Genomic DNA, 20,722 nt, shown 5'->3' on the forward strand with positions numbered 1-20,722 from the left:
TTGTCTTCTGCTTGCAGCAGGAGTTCAGTCCAGCCTTTCTCCTGCAGCGGGGTAATTGAAGTAACTACAGTCTCCCAGCTGGCACCACTTAGTCCTCAGGCTCAGAAGGTTCGAGAATCTTTTCTGTCATGTCTGGTCCCTTCCAACACAGGAGCCTTCTTATCGCCTTTGCTGTCTGCAGGCATTGGCCCTGCTGCATTTATGTTGGTCCCCTTTTCCCAGCTCATCCCCAATTGGTTGGGAAAGGGGGAGAGCCTTGTGCTGCCATCTGTGCAAAGTTTTGGGACCCAGGCCCTTAAAAAAAGGAACAGGGTTGTCTCCTAATGCCTCTTACTCCCTCTTATTGCTTCCTCTCTCCCAGGTCTTTGTAGCTCTAACTCAACTTTCACTTCTTAAAGAGCCATGGCCGAGTGGATGGACGGGTGGGTGATTCTGCAGAGAGCTGGGCCAAGGAGGGGGGGTTCAGATCCTGATCCCCAGGCAGGCAAAGTTGGAAGATGGCTCTGAGGCTGAGGCAGAGCTGGGGGTCAGGTTCCAGTTGGAAGAAATGTCATGAGCTGTTCTAATGGGATAACAAACCACGTGAGTCTGGCTCTTCCCAGGAGATCTGGGCTAGAAAATGGGCCCAAATTTTGGAGTTTGGATTTGGCTCAGAACCAAACATCACAGGCTGACTTTGGAGTCAGAATTAGGGATTCAGGTCTGGCGTCTGCCTGCCTGCCAGCCTGAACTTGGAAGGGGCTTGGATTTGAGGTTCCCATTTTGGCCCATCTTTAATTGCATCCCCTGAGCTGGCAGAGAGCATCAGCTGGTGCTGACTGTCCCTCTCCCTGCCAACATCCAGCATCCCTCCAGGTTCTTCAGAACCAAGAAAGAGGATTAATTTTTAGCTTGTTCCCAGATGATCACCCATCACACTCGCTCTTGAAATCGCCACGCAATTGGCAAATCCAGCCAGCCCCAATCAGCTCTGTGACAGCGTCTCATTACAACAAAAAGACAGGGAACATAATGGCCTCTGACAGATGAGATCACCAATGCCGGGAAGTCCCTCTGGGCTGCCAACAGTCCCTTATGAGAAGGTTCATCCCTTATGGTTTCATCTCTGCACAAGACCAGAAGTGGCTGAGTGTTGCAAAAAGCAGAAAGAAATACCCTGGCAAATGTAGCTGAGTATTGCTTAGTATTATTATTAGTAATAATAAGGATGATGATGATAATAATAGGAGAGGAGGGTAGGGTAGCATTATAACTTTTGAAATATGTTGGCAACCCTACATCATTGCCTCTCCTAACTTCCCTGTCTCCCCCATCTACAGCCGTGTCTATACTTATTGAACTCTGCAGCATCGACATCCCAGAGGTTGATTTAGCGGGTCTAGTAAGGACATGCTAAATTGATAGCTGATCACGCTTCCATTAATCCTTGGGCAGGACTGGATTAAGGCATGGGCTAGCTGGCAGCTGCCCAGGGGGCCAACCTATGGAGGGTGTCTGACGGCAGCTGTAAGGGCTACAGAGTGCCCCTCACAGCTGCCATCAGGCACCGCGTGCCTGGCTCCCAGATTGCGGGCTGCAGCGGCTGCCTGGGGTGGGGGCCGCGTTAACCCCCCGCGGTGCCAGCTAGCAGTGCCCTTCCCCCTGCAGCCGCAGGGCCCTGCACGGTCTGGCTCGGCCCGCCCCGGGCGGCCCCAGGCTGCACGGCAGCAGTGGTAGACAGGCTGGGTTGGACTGGGCTGGACACGTGCGTCCTGCCGCCGCCAGTTCCACATGCCCTCCCCCACGTGCTGGGGAGGGCGGGGCCGCACATGCACCCTCTCCCATGCGCTGAGCACATGCGCCCTCCCCCAACCCGGGGCGCAATTAAACTGTCTGCCCGGGGCACCTGAATGGTTCGGTCTGGCCCTGCCCTCGGGCCACGACGAGTAAGGGGAGCCAAAGGAGAGTTTCTCTCATCAACCCCTTCAGTGGAGACACTGCAGTAAATCAAACTAAGGTATGTTGACTCCAGTTACGCTATTCACATAGCTGGAGTAGCAAATTTTAGATTGACATTGCCTCCTAGTGTAGACCAGGCCAACCAGTCATCCCCTTTACTCCACCTCTCACCTAACCAATGATCAAAACCATGTGTCTTGTACTAACACTTCAGAATCCCAGGAACAAAATCTCAGGCTTTCTTGTGAGCGTTGTTTGTGTGTGTTGGAGCCATTGTGCCCGTTGCGTGAATTCCTTTCAGCCGGGGCCTGGCTCATGCTAAACTTTTGACTTGTAATCTTATACAGGAGAAACATAGTAATAGGATTCAGTTCTCTTCCTTGGCTTATAATTAGGTGGCTTCCTAAGAGTTTAAAACAGCATTACAGAGCAACATGGCCAATGTCCAACATGCACGTGGATTTGGCTGGCCAGATCCCCTGAGTCAGATGCCCTCCAGGGGTAGGCAAATTCAGACCTTGGAAGATACTCTTCTGCAGAGAGAAGACTCTTTACACCAATGGTTCTCTATCTTTTCTACACTGGGACCCCTTCTTCTATCTTTCCTACCATTTGTTACATGGGAATGGTGCAGTGGATGTGACCCCTTTGACACCTGTTTGTGGCCCCTAGATCAAGACCCCAAGCTCTACAGCATGGGTTCCCAAACTGGGGAACGTGCCCCCCTGGGGGTGTGTGAAAAAATTCCAGGGGGGATGTGAGGCAACCCAGTCCCCCCCACCATCAATCCGCCCCTCCCCCCCCCCCCCCAAGTTTTGCTGCTATTTTTGTTTCGACCCTGGTCAGTTCCTTTGTTTGTTTGTTTGTTGTTTGCTCAACAAGTTTTGCTGCTATTTTTTTGGAAGGGGGGGTGTAATGATTATGAGGGTTATCCAGCAGCCTGGGGATTAAGGGGTTAACTACACCTAGCCAGGTGGAGTGACCAATAGGAATGTAGGTGGGACTGTCAAACTGGGAATTTGGGTTTTTTCCTTTCTCCCTTTTCTCTGTCTGGGTGAGTTCTCTGCAGCTACAGAGAGGGACAAGTATGTCTCTCTCTCTCTCTCTCTCTCTAAGACACCATTCTTCATTTTCTGTAAGTAGGGTAAAGTTTAGGTAGTTTCATTAGGTTTTATTGTTTTAAGGATTGGGTATGGGATCTGAGATCTGGCACTGTTTAAAAGATGTTTTGGCTTTTCTTTGTAATTAAGTTCTAGGCCCAAGGAGTTTCTCCATGAGTATATTTTGTTACCTTTCTATCTAGTCATTATGCTTGCAACAGGACTATTGTTGTAATAATAAAAGTTCTTTCTTTTCTTTTTATTAACCTGGCATTGGTTAATTGTGTGCCCTGATTTTTATTTTAGGGGTGAGATTTCCCAAATGATCTTTCCCCTGGTTTCTTTAGCAACATTTGGGTGGTGGCAGCAGAAGTTTTATTCCCAAGATCTAGGTTTTTAAGATTTTGGGGGAAGTTTTATACCAAAGCCTGGTAGATAAGGCTTTGGGGTACACTTGCTGGCCCCCACTTCTGCATTTATCATGCCAGAGTGGGGAAGGAGCCATGACAGGGGGCATGAGGGTTTCTCAAAAATAAAAAAGATGGTATGATGCCGAAATTTTGGGAACCACTGATCTACAGTAACAACATGTTTGGCCCACACCAAATGCCTGTGTGACAAACATTCTGAAATACCTGGCTTAGTTCTTATCAAGGAAAGATTTTCCACTGAAAGTTACAAATGCAAACTGTAATCCTAACTCCTTCCAGTGCTGCCATCTGCCAAAACACTCCCACATGCCTACAACCCAGGCATTGTACTCAGTGTCTGCTTCTCTGCATTTGAATGCTCCTTTCCTAGCTCCTACGCACACATATGGCACTCCAGGTTCAGAAAGTTCAGCCTTGTGTGTCCTACCCTTTAAATACAGCTTCCTTCCTCCTTGGCCCTCCCTGCGGAGATGAAAAGAGCCACAAAATCTGCTCTTGGTTTTGCAATTTGCTTCCCTGCGGTGGAAGTCAACCAGCTACCCACATTCTTCTCTCAGTTTTAGGACCGATCCCAGCCTGCATTTCAGAGGGAAGCATCCTGCAAGAGGGCAGATTGGGGGAGAGGGAGCGTTGGGAAGATGGGTGTGAGAGAGCAGAATATTTCCTCTCCATGCTCTTTTAGTGCAGCAAATGGGACTGGCAACTTCTGGTGGGAGGAGAATGAGTCTGAAAAATGGAAACACAAGATGCGTGTACACAGAGCCTAGAGCAATGGGATCCCAACTCTGACTGAGGCCTCTGGAGGCTTCTACAATTGAAACTGGATGGGGAATCTTGCATCCAAAGACACTTTTCCAGCTCAACAGGGGCTATTCAAACCCCCTTATACAGTAAAAACAGCAGGTGGGGTAACACCCAAGGACTAATCTGTATGGTGCGACAGACTACACCGTGGGGACTGAGAGTTTCCCTGAATGCAAGTTCAGGGCTAGGTTGTGTCAGAGAGAAAGCCAACAGGAGTGGTGCAAGTGTCACCCTCAAAGGAAACAGAGGAACAGAATTTCTTGGGCATAAAGCTTCCTGGAGTGGCACCACAGGAAGATTTCTGAGCAAGGAAGCTGCCTGCTGTTGTGTGTTTCAACGGTGTTCAGGGAAACAGGATTTTGTGTGCAATCGGAGCAGCAGCCGGCAGTTGACTTTAAGTGCTAAGCTCCTTGCAGTGTGGGAGAAGACTTCATGTGCTCCCCCCACCCCCAAGTGCTGATTTGCCTAGGGATAGGAGGTGGGAGGAGCATGCGAAGTCTCCTCCCACCCTGCCCCCCCCCCGTCCTGCGAGGAGCGTGTGGTGCTTAGAAGTGCTGCACTCCTCACAGAGCGGGAGGAGACTTTGTGCGCTCCTCGCCCCGCCCCCAGGCCAGTCACGGCTTGGGGGCGGAGGGAGGTGTGGGAAGTCTCCTTCCGCCCTGCTAGGAGCACGTGGCGCTTAGAAGCGCCACGCACTCCCTGCAGGGTGGGGGCAGGGGGGAAGGAGACTTTGCACACCTCCTCCTGCCTCCAAGCCCTGATTAGCTTAGGGGTGAGGGGAGTGGCAGGGCCTCCGCAGGCCGGATCAACCCACTTGGCAGGCCGGATTCGGCCCGCGGAGGCCCTTTTGCTCACCCCTGGACTACAAAGATGGTCCAAACATAATATTATTCCTCACTTTTACTTAATCCAGATAGCACCGCTTTTCTGGACCACAGAATCTGGCCCATCACCTCAATAAAGTGTACCAGACCCTGTTTAACCCTCTCATTCCAGGCTGTTAATGGAGCCATAAAATTCTGCAAAACAATCCCCAGCACAGCATGTTTCAAAGCCCCTGAATGAGAATATGCCATTCTGTTTAGTGGTCAGATGCTTCCTGTCATCACGCTTCTATCAAAAAGGTTGATTTGGTGTATAGACAGAGGAACAACGTGAAGGAGGTAGTGTGGTCTAATGGCTAGGGCCCTGGCCTAGCAGTTAGGTGTCCTGAAGTCTAGTCCCAGCACCGATGCTGCTGACATACATTTGACCTTGTACAAGTCTTCCCTCCCCCCATCTATAAATAATAAGCTCTTTGCGAAGAGATTGCCTCTGCTTATACATATGCACAGGCTCTTATGCAATGGGACCCTGGTCTCAGCGGGGGCTTCTAGATGCTATTGCAATTCAGATAAGCAATTCAGCATATTTATGAACACCAAAGACATTTTAAGATCACGACTGGTTTGCAAACTAATCACTAGCTGTGTTTTTAATACATGTGGTTGGTAACAGTTTGATCATCTCTAATGTTAGGCTTCCTCAGCCAACATTCTTTGCAAGAGATAGGCACTGCAGTGTAGCCAGCCAAGGACAAGGATAATTTTTAATATTTCATTTCTCCATCTGATCCTCTCTGTCAGTCCAGGCATCAAATCCTGTAATTTCCAGAGATGAGATTGAGCAGCAAACTGTGGAACTGGATGTAGATCTGGATACAAACTTTCCTGACATTTGGGTGCTTGGATCAAAGGTCTGGTTCTGGCCCATCACTGCTAATTAACTTCTGCAATCTGATGCGGAGTATGCCAGTTATTTTATCAAGGGAACTCACATTGTGTCCCCACTCAGCAATAACAGGCTTTAGATTTTGAACAGAAAGTGAACATTTTAAAGTTCAAGTTCTGCTTGGCTCTAGTGGTGAAACACTAACTCTGGATTGCATTGTGTGTTAGTTGCATCACTGTCCCATCCCTGTGGTCATTCAGACTGTCCCCCCCCTGGTGATTGCACTGTTATCCACTCATCTAGGTCCTTCTATGATACCCCCTTTGCTGTTATAGCTGAACACTTTGCAAAAATTACAAATAAAAATAACTTTTCTTTCTTTCTCGTTCCAATATTTCCGTTTCTTTCCTTGTGTGCATAAGTGTGTTGAAATTATTGAGTGAAAGCCAAGACGGGAAAATAAGTTTTACATTTAGCTGTAAGCTCGGGGAGGCTGTGCTCATTCTTATCTCTTGCAGGGCTCAGTTTCATTGCCCAGCAACTCCTGGGAAAGTTCTGACTTCTGCTCCCATTGGCCACCTGTTTTGTAACCCCATGTATCCATCAGTGCAGGGGAATTACACGGTGACTGTGCAGCCTCCCTGGGTCCTAAGCTGTTGTTAGAGACAGAAGGGGCCTGTTGGAGGCTGGAGTCAATCTCTCTGCTGGGGCAGGACATAACTCCCTGCAGAGGATGCATTGTATATTAAGATGATACTTTGTTTGCTCTTGAGACGCAATTGAGGCACAAATGAACGCTGCACGAGCTCAGCAAGACCAGATTACTGTTTGCTTTCATAAGGGGTTTGTTACTATGGGACACCACAAACTAGTGCTGGGTGCCGGCCTGCCTCCTCAGCCCAGGATAGGCTAATATCCCACCCAAAACTCTCTCAGGCCTTCCCTCAGGCCATGGTTTATTATTTCAAAGGAAAGCTCACAAAATAACTCAAGACAAAGTTACCCCTGTCCATAAACCAGGCTGCAGGGGCCTAGAGGCCTCACACTCGGTGCTGCTCTCTGCTCCAGGGCCTGTTCCAGGAGCCAGCTGTACTCTTACAACCATCCCCTCAGCCCTCTGGAGGGACTAGGATTGCCAGATGGTTTAACCAAAATTACCGACCCCTCCCCCCCAAAAAAAACACTGGGGAAAAAAATGTGTTGGGGGAAAAAGGCGGGGAGACCCTTTCAGAGTGCCTGCAGAGTCAGAATAGGGATAGGAACAGGGGAGAAGCTGAGCACTAAGACCTAGGGAAGACATTGCTTCCCCTTGGTCTTTAGGCTTTTTGCCGGTGGCCATTTTGTGTTATTGATCAAGCCAGAATACAGCTTCCCTGCGGAACCTGGTAAGCAGGTGGTCCGGGGCTGGGCCCAGTTGCTGAGTATGTTGTAGGGTTGCCAGGTGTCCAGTATCTTTGCTTACTGGCCGGGAAAAAAATCAGAAAATATCGGACATGTTAGGTGTCCGGTATCTTCTGAATTTTTTTACTGGACAGGAGGTGAAAATACCGGACTGTCCAGGTCAATACCGGGCACCTGGCAACCCTAGGGATCACCTGATCCTTTCCCAGCTGGAACAGGGCAGGTTGGCTCTCAGGCCACTAGTCCATATGGAGTCAGTCCGGCTTGTTACAGCACCTGATTCTGCAAGTAGCCCCACTGATTTCAGTGGACTTGCTTATGGTCCTTGGAGGCAGAGTCTCACCCTGGGAAGGGAGGGCAGGAATGCAGGCTTGGCTCAGATAAGCACCTCTCTGAGTTGTCTTTAGTCTTTCAAGCAGCTCTGTGCTTGGAGTGGTAAACAGCAGCAATTTTTAAGGCCTCTTTATTCCCACAGTTTTGTCCCACATGGGTTTAACAAAAAAAAAAGAAAACAACTGTGCAAGGCATCTACGTTCCCGCAGAGGGCAAGTCTGAGCAAATATAAGCCAACTTCACATATTCAGATATATCAAGATTTATTTAGTAGGCAGCCTCGGACAATACTTGCCAGCCCCCCTGCAGTTCACTCAAAATGAATGAGTATGACTGAAGAACAACTGAATGAATGATTATGACTGAACAACAATGGTTCCACCATAGACCTGTTCTCTCTTATGGTGCGTATCTCTCTTAACCTCAGGCTTCAATTCCCCACCATTTCTGGACTTATGGTGCTAACTGTGAGGTTTGGGTTCTCTTCTTTTAGTGTTGGTGAAAGATGTGATAGAGATATGCTGAGGACTTAGGGCCTCTGTTTTTCCTTCGAGTCAGAGACGAGCTGGCCCTCAGAGGGACTCAGTGGGAGGTGGGGGTGACTGGTTCCACAAGGAAGAACAAGGCATCTCAGGTTTACCTATGACTAGCTCACTTGGGGCATGTCCACAGCAGGGCTAAAGCCGAAATAAGCTACGCAACTTGAACTACGTCTATTGTGCAGCTTACGTCAAAATAACTTACTTTGGCTTTTGGTGCAGTCGACGCAGCAGGAAGTCCAAATTAGAGCATTCTTCCTCCGACTGCCCTTACTCCTCATACAATGAGGGTTACAGGAGTCCGAGTAAGAAGTCCTCCAGCTCAACATTATGTTGAAATAAACTGCTTGCTGTGTAGACGCGAACTATGTTATTTCGGAATAAGGTCAGTTATTCTGAAATGACCCAGCTGTGTTGAGTGTTGGGGAGGCCTTTAATTAGGCAAGGACTCACCTGGGCAAGATAAATGGAAGTTATGCACAGGGAGGGAGGCTTACACTAGAGAAATAGAAGGTGGTGGGAAGATGAACAATTCCCAGAATGTATGGCGACGGCTTCTCAGAGGAAGTTGATGTAAAGGGCCACACAGGCAAAGGAAACCAAGAAAGAATGCTGCCTTCCTTCAGCTAGAGATGCTGAGGAGACATTCTATTTTGTGTTATGTTCTGTCTTTTTGGGCTGAATAAAATTAGAGTACTGATGGAGCTCTGTTCAATATATAAGCTTCACTGGACTTACTAAAATCTCTCCCAGGGAAACTGAGGCTGAGATGCAATGGTAGTGCTGCGCTGGGCCTCAAAGGAAGCGTTCCCTGTAAACTGGATGTTTGTGCAGCTGCTCGGGAGAGATTCAAATGCCACCCAACTGATTAGCAAAGCATCCACAGGTAGGTTTTTAGGGGTGGTGCACATTCACACATGCCATGGTGCACATACAATTATTCTGCACATGGATGGAAAAAATCCACATATAGATGGAAAAGATTAGCAGAAACCAGGGGGTGCTCTAAGGCACACGTAGGCAGTGGTAATGCAAGATATCCAAAGAGAGCTCTTCCGATACCTCACCAATGCCCTACAGCCATTACTTCCGGTGGTATGAGGGTAGTCCATTCTTCAGAGCCCATCCTGGTGCTCCATGGTGACAATAACAATGGTGATGTTTGTGATGTGACCACATACCCAGCAGGAATGAGCCAAAGACCCACCAAACTCATCTCACCAGATGACCAGGGCTTTCAGTGGCTGTATTCGAACAAAGCAATCAAAAGGTGAAAGATTTCATACCCTATTACCCTTGTGCTGCATGAACCATCCATTCTCTTTTCTTCTTGTTGTATGGAATCCATGTACATCTCTGACCCACCCTTACACCTCTTTGTCGTTATGGGCTGTACTTGGATCTGTGCATTTACTGGCTAGGAAGCAGACTGTAACCAATGGTCAAGTTCTGTGCTCAAATACATTTAATACAATTCTTAATGAAGTTCAGGAGGAGGGCAGATTTTGGTACAGTCAGGGTTCATCTCAGCACTCGATCTAGGGTTACTACCATCCCACCTTCACCTCCTCCGGTGTGAAGTGGTTTCCAATATATACGGGGCTTACAGTTTGGTTCAATGGCTGTCAGTCCCCCCACTCTAAAAATTGTTCCCGCACCCCTGCCTCCAAATTTAGCTTCATTGTTGGGAATTTAAATGGCATCTTTTCATTGCAGCTACTGTTTCCATTGTTACTCTTGGCTTAGCTGCCCAGTGCAAGAGCAGACCAACCTAATAACCTCTAGGGTCTTTTACCTGAATAAATTAAATCTTGAGCCTCTGGGAATTATCCTGATTTTGCCTAGCTGCTGTGAGCGGTTCCCTATGGGCCCCCATGTTCTAGGTCTGGTGAAAGAATCCACACACAAGTTGCTTTTTATCATGTTTCCCTACTTTTTTTTTTTTTTTTGATTCCCAAAGCAAAAACAGTACTTTTGTGTGCCCAAAGGGAGGGGAGCTTGGACTTGTCCTTGGCTCAGCTACGTAAAAAGAATCCGCGTTTTACTGAAAACTGGCAACAACATTAATACAAAATAACAAAGGCTTTGGACCTCACTCAAACTCAGTGTCAGAAGCAGGCGTAACATCCATAGGCGTCTCTGGGTCAAATGTGGTAGTGATGTGACTGGAGAGGTAAATTACATATTGAGTCTAAGTGAGTTGGGGAAACAAGTGTCAGTCTCAAAGAGGTGTAACATGCACTTATTTGCCATTCAGTGGGCGTGCTAAACAAGTGAAATTGATACATCAAGGTGTCAGACTGGGGGTGGAGCAGGAAAAAGCAACTCAGTGGAGGTGGGTAAAATAAAGCAGGTGGAATCTGATCTGCTTTCAGGCGTAACTGACACTGCCATTTACGTCATGGCTGAATTAGAACCTTTGTGTAGAAGATGATTGTCCTCAAAGATGGAGGAAACTCACTATAGAGCAGCACCAAGATACAGACAACAAAAGGGATGTTTATCCAGTTGAGATGCTTTTGGGGGCCCCTTCCTTTCTCTCGGTCTTTCATGTGCACACACACACAAACACTGACATGAGCAGTGTGTCAAACTTCAATAGGTAGCAGGTTTAAAACAAACAAAAGGAAGTGCTTCTTCACACAATGCACAATCAATCTGTGGAACTCCTTGCCAGAGGACATTGTAAAGTCCAAGGCTATAACAGGATTCAAAAAAGAGCTGGATAAACTCATGGAGGATAGGTCCATCAGTGGCTATTAGCGAGGATGGGCAGAGTCCCTAGCCTTTGTCTGGCAGAAGCTAGAGTTAGGAGACAGGGGATGGATCACTTGATGACTGCCTGTTCTGTTAATTCCCCCTGAGGCACCTGGCATTGGCCACTGTCAGAAGACAGGATACTGGGTTAGATGGACCTTTCATAGAATAGTAAAACTGGAAGGGACCTCTAGAGAACATCGAATCCAGTCCCCTTCCCTCACGGCAGGACCGAGCACTGTCTAGATCAGTGTTTCCCAATTTTATTTGGCTGAGGAACCCTTTTCAGCTTTTCAAAATTTCAAGGAACCCCTAGGTTTGTCAAGCAAAAAAAAAAAAGGGGGGGGGGGGAGAGAGGGACCCACCAATTCATGACCCAAGACCCCCCCCCATCTCCTTTCTGTGAGGCCTCATCCGCTCTGTTCCCCTCCTCTCCATCACTTGCTATACCCAGCCCTTATACTTGTCTCAACCTAGTGAGTGAGATGTGGGGTGGGAATGAGGGATTTGGGTGTGGGAAGGGGTGAGAAGTACAAGCTCTGAGAGGGAATTTGGATGCAGGAGAAAGGGCTGTTGACTCAGGGAGGGGGCTCTAGGCCGGGGAGTGTTGGAAGGTTGGGGTGCTGAGCAAGCCAGGGCTTGTGGAGTATGTTGGGCTCAGGACACAGATTTGTGATGTGTGGATGGTGCAGGAGTGTTGTGGCAGAAGACTGAGGATGTGGGGATGCAGGAGTTTGGGGATGTAAGAGGCTCAGGACAGGGGTTCCAGTGTATGATAGGCTCAGATTTGGGGTCAGGTGGTGCAGGAGTGTTATGATGTTGCAGTGAAATGGGGGTTTGGCCCCAACTGGGGGCTTGTTGGCCTGGCTTCATTTTTAAATAAAATATTATGTCCAACTCAAAAGGTTTAGCATTGTCTTTATATGTGAGAGGGATGAGGAACCTGTTTTGAGCCAAAGGTCACTGACCCACAGAAAAGTCAGTTGGGGCCACACAAGTGAGATGCAAAAAAACAAAAAAAAGCTTCTCCAAAAACCCCCAAGCCTCACTAATGTGGTCCCAAATGTGCTGGTGGGGGTAGGGGACAGAGTGCTAGTGGGTGCTGGGGAGAGGGTGCTGCTGGGTGGAAAGATGTTGGCTCAGGTGGCAGGCTGCTGGGGCAAGGTGCTGGGACAGGCAGGTGGCAGGGTGCTGGGGTCAGGGACATGGTCCTGCTGGGCACTAGGGTGACTGGCAGGGTGCTGGGACAAGGAACAGGGTGCTGCTGGGTGCTAGCGTGGATGGCAGGGTGCTGGGGCTGGGGCCAGGGTCAGGGCCAGGGTGGTGCCGAGTCCTGGGGTGTGAGGCAAGGTGCTGGGGCCAGGGCGGTGCTAGGGTGGATGGCAGGGCTGCCAAGAAGCGGGATAGGGATGGGGTGCAGGATCTGGGAGGGAGCTGGGGGGCGGAAGGGAACAAGGTCTGGGTAGGGTGCAGACCAGATAGGTAGGGTGCAGAAGCAGGCTGGATGTAGGGTGTCTGGCTACGAGGGAGGGTGCGAGGAGGGAACTTGGGTAGGAGTTGGACCTCCCTGATCTGGCACCCTCTGGACCTGACTGGTCCCAGATGAGGGATTTTTGGACCAGGGGAGGTCATTTCAGGACTCCCGGTCCCCCCTCCTTCCCCACTAGGCTTCTTTGCACCTCTATCCCCCGCAACCGAACTAAGCTGCCCACCCCTGCTGGTTCCCTGTACTTCCCCCAAAACCATCCCTCACAATCCAAGGGAGTGCAGCACCAGTTCCCTGCAGCCCCTCACAGCCCAGCTGAGCTGCCCGTCTGTTCTGTATGCCCTCCCCCATCCACCTCAGCCCAGCTGAGCCCTGCACTGGTTCCCTGCATGCCACCCCCACAGCACAGCTGATCCCCGTTTCCCTGCACCTCCTCCAAGCCCCACAAAACTGCTGAGCCAAGAGCCGATTCCCTGTCTCTCCCTCCCCTTGAGTCTAGCCCCGGTTCCCGGCACCTCCCTCCTCCTGCAGCCAAACTGAGCTCTGAGCTCCACACACACACCCCACCCCACCCCACTGCCCAGCCCAGCTCCCCGGACCTCCCCACTCTGCAACCCAGCTGAGCTCAATTTCCCTGCACCTTCCCCCAAACCATGGAGACATGCTGAGCCAGCGCTGATTCCCTGCCCCTGCCTTCCTCCCTCCCCTTGGCTGTGTCTACATTGGCACGATCTTGCGCCAAAGTGGCCGCTCTTGCGCAAAAATGTGCTGCCTGTCTACACTGGCCGTGTGTTCTTGCTCAAGTACACTAACGTTCTCATGTATGAAATCAGGGCTTCTTCCACAAGAACTACGATGCTCCCACTCAGGAATAAGCCCTTTTGAGCAACTGTTCTTGTGCAAGAGGCCAGTGTAGACAGGCAACATGAATTTCTTGAGCAAGAAAGCCCTATGGCTAAAATGGCCATCGGCACTTTCTTGGACAAGAGAGTGTCCACACTGCCATAGATGCTCTTGTGCAAAAGCACAGCTCGCACATGGAAGAGTGGATGTGTTCTTGCACAAGAACACTTGCGCAAGATGTTCTTGCACAAGAATCAACCAGTGTAGACATAGCCTAAGAGTTTCCTCACATGAGCAAAATGAATTTTGTGTTGTGCACCAGTATTGAGCTCATGTGGATTGTTTGGATGTGCCACCCAAGTTATTAATAAATATTTTTAAACCTCTACCTTTTCCCTCCGCTGCCATGTCAGCTCCCCTGGTGCCTGCTGCCCCCTGACTCCTCACCCTCCTCTGCTGTCCTGACTCCTGCTCTTCTCACTGTCCTCATCCCTCCTGCAACCTGCCCCCCTCCACCAGCCATTCTCTCTCCCCGTGCCCACTTCTCCAGTAGCCCCACTCTGATCATGTGAGCTACCCTTCCTCATCCCCTTTTCTAACACCTCCCCTCCCACTGACACCTCCTCTCCCCTCCTGCCCTTTTCCTCATTGTCTGTGCTTGGCCCCCTGGCAATTGTCTCTCTTCCACCCCATCCCTTTGGTGTAGTGGTCACCAACCACTGGAGGTTGCCGGGCACCAGGGGGTGTGGCCGTTCGCCCGCCGGGCGCCAGAGGGCGGGGACACTTGCACGCCCAGGGGTGGGGCGGGCCCCCCCAAGTGCCGCAAGCCTGGGGCCGGCTGCCCCCCCCAAGTGCCGCGAGCCCAGGGCCGGCGCCCCCCCCCCCAAGTGCCATGTGCCCGGGGCCAGCGCCCCCTGCCCCTCAGAGCACGGGCGGCCAATCTGTGGTGCTCCCGGGGCCGGTGCTCACCTTCAGGGAAGGTCGCGCACAGCAGGGACAGGTCCGGGGGAGAGACGCTCTGGGGCCGGGCTGGGAGGTCGCGCGCGCGGGGTCGGGACCAGCTCCATGCTGGCTAGCCGGCTCTCTCTCTTTTTCAGAGGGGGCGGGGGAGCGCCGGCTCCTCGCGGAACCCCTCGTTGTGCTCCGCGGAACCCCAGGGTTCCACGGAGCACCAATTGGGAAACACTGGTCTAGATCATTCCTGATAGATGTCTGTGCAACCTGGTCTTGAATATCTCCAGTGCAACCTCCCTAGGCAATTTATTCCAGTGTTTAACCACCCTGACAGTTAGGAAGTTTTTCTTAATATCCGACCTAAACCTCCCCTGCTGCAGTTTAAACCCATTGCTTCTTGTCCTATCCTCAGCGGCAAAGGAGAAGAATTTCCCCCCCTCCCTCCTGTGACACCCTTTTAGGTATCTTTGTTCTGACCCAGTATGGCTGTTCTTATGAAGTTGGTTTTCCTTTCTATTGTGAGAGCCACTTTCAATCTACAGTGCTCAGCTTTCCTTGGGAGCCCTCTTGTCAGATTATTGGGAGAACCTGACATGCTAGTGCCAAAGGGGCAGCTCTCATGGGAAATTGGAATAAAGCAGAAGGCACTTCCAAGGGACCTGTTTAATGATCTGGCTGAACAGCACTACCTGGGAATTCAGGGCTTTCTTGTTCATGGAATGGAATCAAATTCAGTTTCTTCTCTGCAGCTGTTATAGACTTTCTTCAAATTCTTTCTTTCTTGCCATCCTCCCTCTCTTCCTGAAGCCACACAACATTTAGAAGCAGGCCAACCCTGCTTGAATCTTGGGGTGTGTCTAGACTACCTAGTTTTGTCGACAAAAGTGGACTTTTGTCGACAAAACAATACCAGCGTCTACACTACCGCGGAGTTCTGTCGACATAACGTCGACAGAACTCCGCGGTTTTGTCGACGCTGGTATACCTCATTTTACGAGGCATAACACTTTCTGTCGACAGAACTCTGTCGACAGAAGGTGTTATTGCCTGTAACACTGCGTCCAGACTACGGAGTTCTGTCGACAAAGCGGCTTGCTTTGTCGACAGAACTCCATGTGTCTGGACGCAAATTGTCGACGGAAGTTTTGTCGACAGTATCTGTCGACAAAACTTCCGTCGACAAAACGCGGTAGTCTAGACGTACCCTTGGTTAACATTCTTGCCTCCTGAGCAAGGGACAGCCTCCTGTCTTATCTGGCAGTTCATAAACCACTCCCACTTTGATTGTTGCCTTTCATCTAATTCTCTTGCTAAGGTCTTTCATCTGGCTGTTTTTCCAGTGCATTTATTAATGACCAGTTGACATGAATCTCTTCCTTCTTTGCGTCTCTTGAATCAGATAATACAAAAGAAATCCCTCCCCCACAAAAAAAAATCAGTTCCAAATTCCTTTTATGAGATCAAGAATTTATGCTACTCTGGCGAAGGGGTGGGAGGAATCAATGCCACAAGAGTGAAAGCTCCCCACTCTACAACCGGTATCAAGATGCATCTAATGCCTCCCCAAGAGGCCAGGCTACACCTGTCCCTATTTATAAAATGCAGCCAAGATGGGATGGATGGAGAGCTCCTTTTCAGCTGTGATTCCTAACGTACTGAGAGGGCTCGCTACCCAATCCCTGAATCACAAGCCTTTCCTCTTCTGGTCCCTGGCCCTTCCAGATCTTGCCAAGCCAGACATTTAAACTCAGGTCTCCAGCTCAGCATGGCAGTTCTAGCACTCAATTAGTCAGTGGGCTATATTTGTATCATTTATGCTCCAGGAAGAACTATCCAAAGACTTCAGCAAAAAGACTTTGAAAAACAAAAGCCAGGCCCTTAGGTTACATGTGGGAGGAGATTTATCTTCACGCACTAAAAGTTCCAGTGCTGCTCATTTGTCCTGCTTCCCCGGCTCCCTAATCCTGTCTGAGAAGAAAAAAGAGAAGACAGAAAGGAACCTTGCCCCTCCTGTCAGTTAGCAAGGCTCATTCCACTCACATCCCCCACTGTGCCTGTCCTAACAATGGGCGCTTAGCAACTCATTCAACAAGCAACACTTGTGGGACAAAAAGTGTATTCAGTCATATCTAGCAGATCAGTTTCTCTAACTGGACAGAGAGGGATTTTCTAAAGCGGGCTCGCTCCAGCGGCTTCCAAAATATGCTTTGGTCTGGAGCCCAGAAAACTGACATCATTTCATTCATCTGATCACCTTCCTATTGCCCTTTGTAAAAAGGGGGGGGGAAGCCCTTGTGCAGTCTCCTGATGATTAAAAAGGGATCTGTACTGGACAAGGAGGTTACAAAGCATCATGTGCTTCACCCAGTTTCCCATGTGTAAACAGGAGGAGAGCAGTACAGCTTCAATTTTGTCAGTAGGAACGTTGTGTTTAAATCCCTCTGAAGGAAGAGAAGAGAGTCTTCATTCAGGATTTGTGTATACTCGGTTCCTGAGACAAAGGGATGAGGAAACCGGCTTTGTGACAGGAATTGGATAGCCATTTGGAATTTGTCAAGTCAGCAGCTCTTTCTCCACATCACAGAAACCACCCCCCGCAGAAGAACTGGCATGTGCAGCAGGGAGAGAGGCTAAGGACCGAACAAACACAACCACTGAACTGTTCTCTCAGGTATTTCCCACACGTCAGGGCTAACTTAGGAAACCCTGGCTAAGGAGCTGGGTGCAGGAACCTTGAACTGCCGTTGCTTGTAATGCCCAAGTACTGTGCATAAAGGAGCCAGGCTTAACGGACTGTTTGATGCCTTTCTTTCCCCATTCACTGAATTCACTGAGAAGTTCTGTTTTCAAACACCATCTCACAGGGTATGTCTACACTACCCTCCTAGTTCGAACTAGGAGGGTAATGTATGCATACCGCACTTGCTAATGAAGCCCGGGATTTGAATTTCCTGGGCTTCATTAGCAAGTGCGGTATGCATACATTACCCCGCTAGTTCGAACTAGCGGGGTAGTGTAGACATACCCCCAGAGCCTTTCCATTGCAACATCACTTTATGTCTGGCTACAAATGATACTATGACAGTGATTATACTTTCTACTTGACTCACTATGCCTGTCTTCAGGGTTAAAATGAACAATTCAGGTGTACATTGCATTTCCTGTCTGAGATGCCTGACAATAATTTTCTGTTGCAATTTACTTAGGAATATAGGACATGGGACTGAAAGGTATTTCCTGAGCTATTGAGTCCTATACTATGCGAGCACAGGGCACCAATGTTCACTCTAATTTTTTACATCCACGTGTGGAATAAATGTTGTTATATGCACCAAGGCATGTGCACCACCAATAGAAACACATGTTGCTGACTGGGAGCTGCTCTGGGCACTCTCGTTATCAGCTGAGTGGCATCTGAATGTCTCCTGCGTGACCGTCCAAGCACACAACTTGCTGGGAACACAGAAGGCACCCCCCATCATCATATTGTCCTGTTCAAAAAGGCATCATGATCCCCATTAAAAGTAGTTACATTCCTTACCCTCACCACGCCTCATGAAAGCCTGTTCCAGAATCTCACTCTGATAGTTAGCCACCTTCTAATTTCCAATCTTAGTGTATTCATGGCCAGTTTGTACCCATTCGTTCCTCTGCCAACATTGTCCTTTAACTTAAATAGCTCTTCTCTCTGTCTGGTGTTCTCCCCCAAATGTATTCAGAGAGAACAAGCCTTCATTTTGCGAGGCTCAACAAGTCAAGTTCTCTGTCTCCTCTTGAAAAGATAGGATCTCTAGTCCCCTGATCATTCTAATACCTCTTCTCTGTACCTAGTCCTGTCAGAATTCACCTTTTTTGAGCATGTGTAATGCCCTGAGTTTCTCTGTATATTGGTTGGACACATAGAAAATTCATACCCTGAGCTATTAGAAAAAGTTGCTAGCACTGGGGGAGATTGTGCTGCATGGGAACCTGTCCCAGACTAAGGGAAGGGTCAGAGATCCAACTCTCTGTAGGAAGCAGCTACATCACAGACAGACAACTCAAGCTGTCCTTTTGGATCTGTGAGACAGCCAATCAGCCAGTTCCACCAATACTCTTCCAAAATCCATACACGATCCCAAAGTCCCTGAGACCCACTAGGATCCCTGCCTGCCCTTAACAGAAGCAATACAAAAGGAAGAAAGGTCCTGCAATTCTCTTAGAGTTGTGTTCAAGTCCATGGGGGTTTTGTTATGGGGCCAGCTCTGCAAAATGTCAGTCTGTCACACTATGGCTTGTGCCCCTCTAGGAGATACTTCTGGTCATCGGCATCTTCTTTGAGCTGGCTGGAAAGATGGCCTTGAAGTCAAGCCCCAGATCTGGGAACTTGCTAACCAGAAATCTATTCCCAAGTCCATGACACTTTCAGGCAAGTCATGTACAGACACATTTTTAGAAGTGGCTAGTGGGTGCCCCATCCAAATGAGACTTCTGGGAATGGGGAGGAAGGGGGGGCTAATTTTTAAGAGGTGCACAACTCCAAAGGGTTATCATGGGTCAAAGTGTCCCAAGAAGGACACCCAAACATTGAAAGACTCAACGATCAGTGGCCACGTTTGCTTGAGTTTCCCCACCAGTGAAATGGGACTAGTCATACTTATCTCACAGAGGTGTCATGAGGCTGAATTTATTCTTGTCTACAAAGGTGCTATGAAAGTGCAAAGGACTATCATTAAACCTGGAAAACAAAGCAGGGGTGTCAGCCCTGCAGGTGCCTTGTGCTCTGAGGAGCTGAGCATCTTTCAAACTCCGCTGTCAGCTTAATTTGCAGTGTCCTGAAAGTGCCAACCAGGAATTCAATCCTTACTTCCTCTATGAAAGGGCAGGGGTTGGGAGGGATCCTAGAGGGTTTCAAAACACAACGCAACATGGTTCAGTTAAAGGAATTAAGAACACAGCCACTTGGCTTTACCTGGCATATCTTGTCTTCTGAAAATCCAGGATTCTGGACATGAACATCTTGGAAGGTCCATGAGAATCCAGCTCTGGTCCAGAGAGTGTTGAAGAGAGGCGGGAAGGTGGGAGGAAGAAGCAGAGTGAGGCAGGGAGGAGAGGAGGAAATTCAAGAGCAGCAGGTTATATCCCAGAGACAGATTTTTCAGCTCAGTAGCGGACAGGGGGCAGGGGAGTCTCTGTGATTCCTCTGACCCAAGGAGGAAACGGCGACCCCCAGGGTAACTGTATCAACTTCATCCGCGCTTGCTTTGTCTGCTGGCTCAGGCATGTGGAGGTAGCAACTCACAGTCCTAAGGACCAGCTCTCTCGCTCTCTCTTGCTCTCTCTCCCAAACACTCTGTGTGTGTTTAAAATGCTAAAGAGAAAAAATCAAGGCCACCCTTTGCTTCTCCCGCCCCCTGTTGCACAAGAGAATAATACAATAAAAACAAAAGAAACCTAAGAGAGAGCGTGCGTGTGTGTGTGTGTGTGTGTGTGTGTGTGTGTGTGTGTGTGTGAGGGAGGGCGGGAGGAGACATGGGTTCTGCTGCAAAATAATAATCCAACGGGGAGGAGGAAAAGAAGGCAAGCGAACGAGCAATCCCCTCCTGCCCCACATGTCACAGCAACCTGCCCAACCTGCCTTATCCACACAGCCAGCTTGAGCAGAGCTATAAATACACCCAGCGGATCAAATAGCAGCCGATTTGAATTTAAAATGTAATTAAAGCATGTCGAGGGTGGAGCTGCAGACAGATGGACAGAGACAGACGGGGGAAGGCAGGGGGGAGTGAGCAGCTGATGATGGGTAGAATCACTCAGTGCTTCCCCAGACATGGAGCCCTTAGTCGGCTTCCCTTGCTCCCAGCGAGGGCATGGCCTTCCTCGCCTTCGCAGGTACTTTGAGGAGGTGACTCTTTTCTGCATAGGACTCCTGCTTCCCCCAGGGCTGGGCCCCTTCCCTGTCTTGAGCTGGGATGCTGGGAGATGGTGCCGGGAGGGCAGCAGAAGGCACTGCTCTGGAGACATCTGGAGCTGCATTCTAGGAGGTACCGTTCTCCCGGAGCTGCCTCATCTGGGGATGGAGGAAGGGAGGTTTCTCCCCTTTCAAGCTAAATGCACCTTTTTTATCAGGGCATGAATCTCAGTCAAGAGCTGTAACTAGTCAAGACTCTTTATAAACAGCCTGTGGGAGCGGGGCGGACGGGGGGGGGGAGGGACTGTGACGGCCGGGGCACAACAGTTAGCTGAGCAGGGCACTACACAGAATGGTGCTGCTGGAGGGCTGGGAACCTTGGCTCCTGCCCCTCTGTCTGCCTCCATCACTCTCCCTTTCTTTGCCTCTCAGGCAAGGCCTCTCCCTTCCCGCTGTGACTGCTGTGCCTCTGGATCTCTGCCCCTCCCCCTAACATGCATTAATGGATATGCTTGGGCTGAATGCCCTGGAGACTG

General features: G+C 49.6%; 1 protein-coding gene across 1 annotated transcript in view; it reads right to left on the reverse strand.

Moving 5' to 3' along the window:
- MMD2 (monocyte to macrophage differentiation associated 2) overlaps positions 1-20,045 on the reverse strand; it is a 62,875-nt gene extending 42,830 nt beyond the window's left edge. The window contains exon 1 of the mRNA XM_006112908.5: positions 19,248-20,045. Coding sequence (XP_006112970.2) covers positions 19,248-19,294 — 47 coding nt within the window. The 5' untranslated portion in view covers positions 19,295-20,045. The remainder of the gene's footprint in view (positions 1-19,247) is intronic.
- Positions 20,046-20,722: the final 677 nt, after the last annotated feature.

The sequence above is a fragment of the Pelodiscus sinensis genome, chromosome 15 (genome assembly GCF_052426305.1).
Source record: "Pelodiscus sinensis isolate ZL-2025 chromosome 15, ASM5242630v1, whole genome shotgun sequence".
Lineage (NCBI taxonomy): Eukaryota > Metazoa > Chordata > Testudines > Trionychidae > Pelodiscus > Pelodiscus sinensis.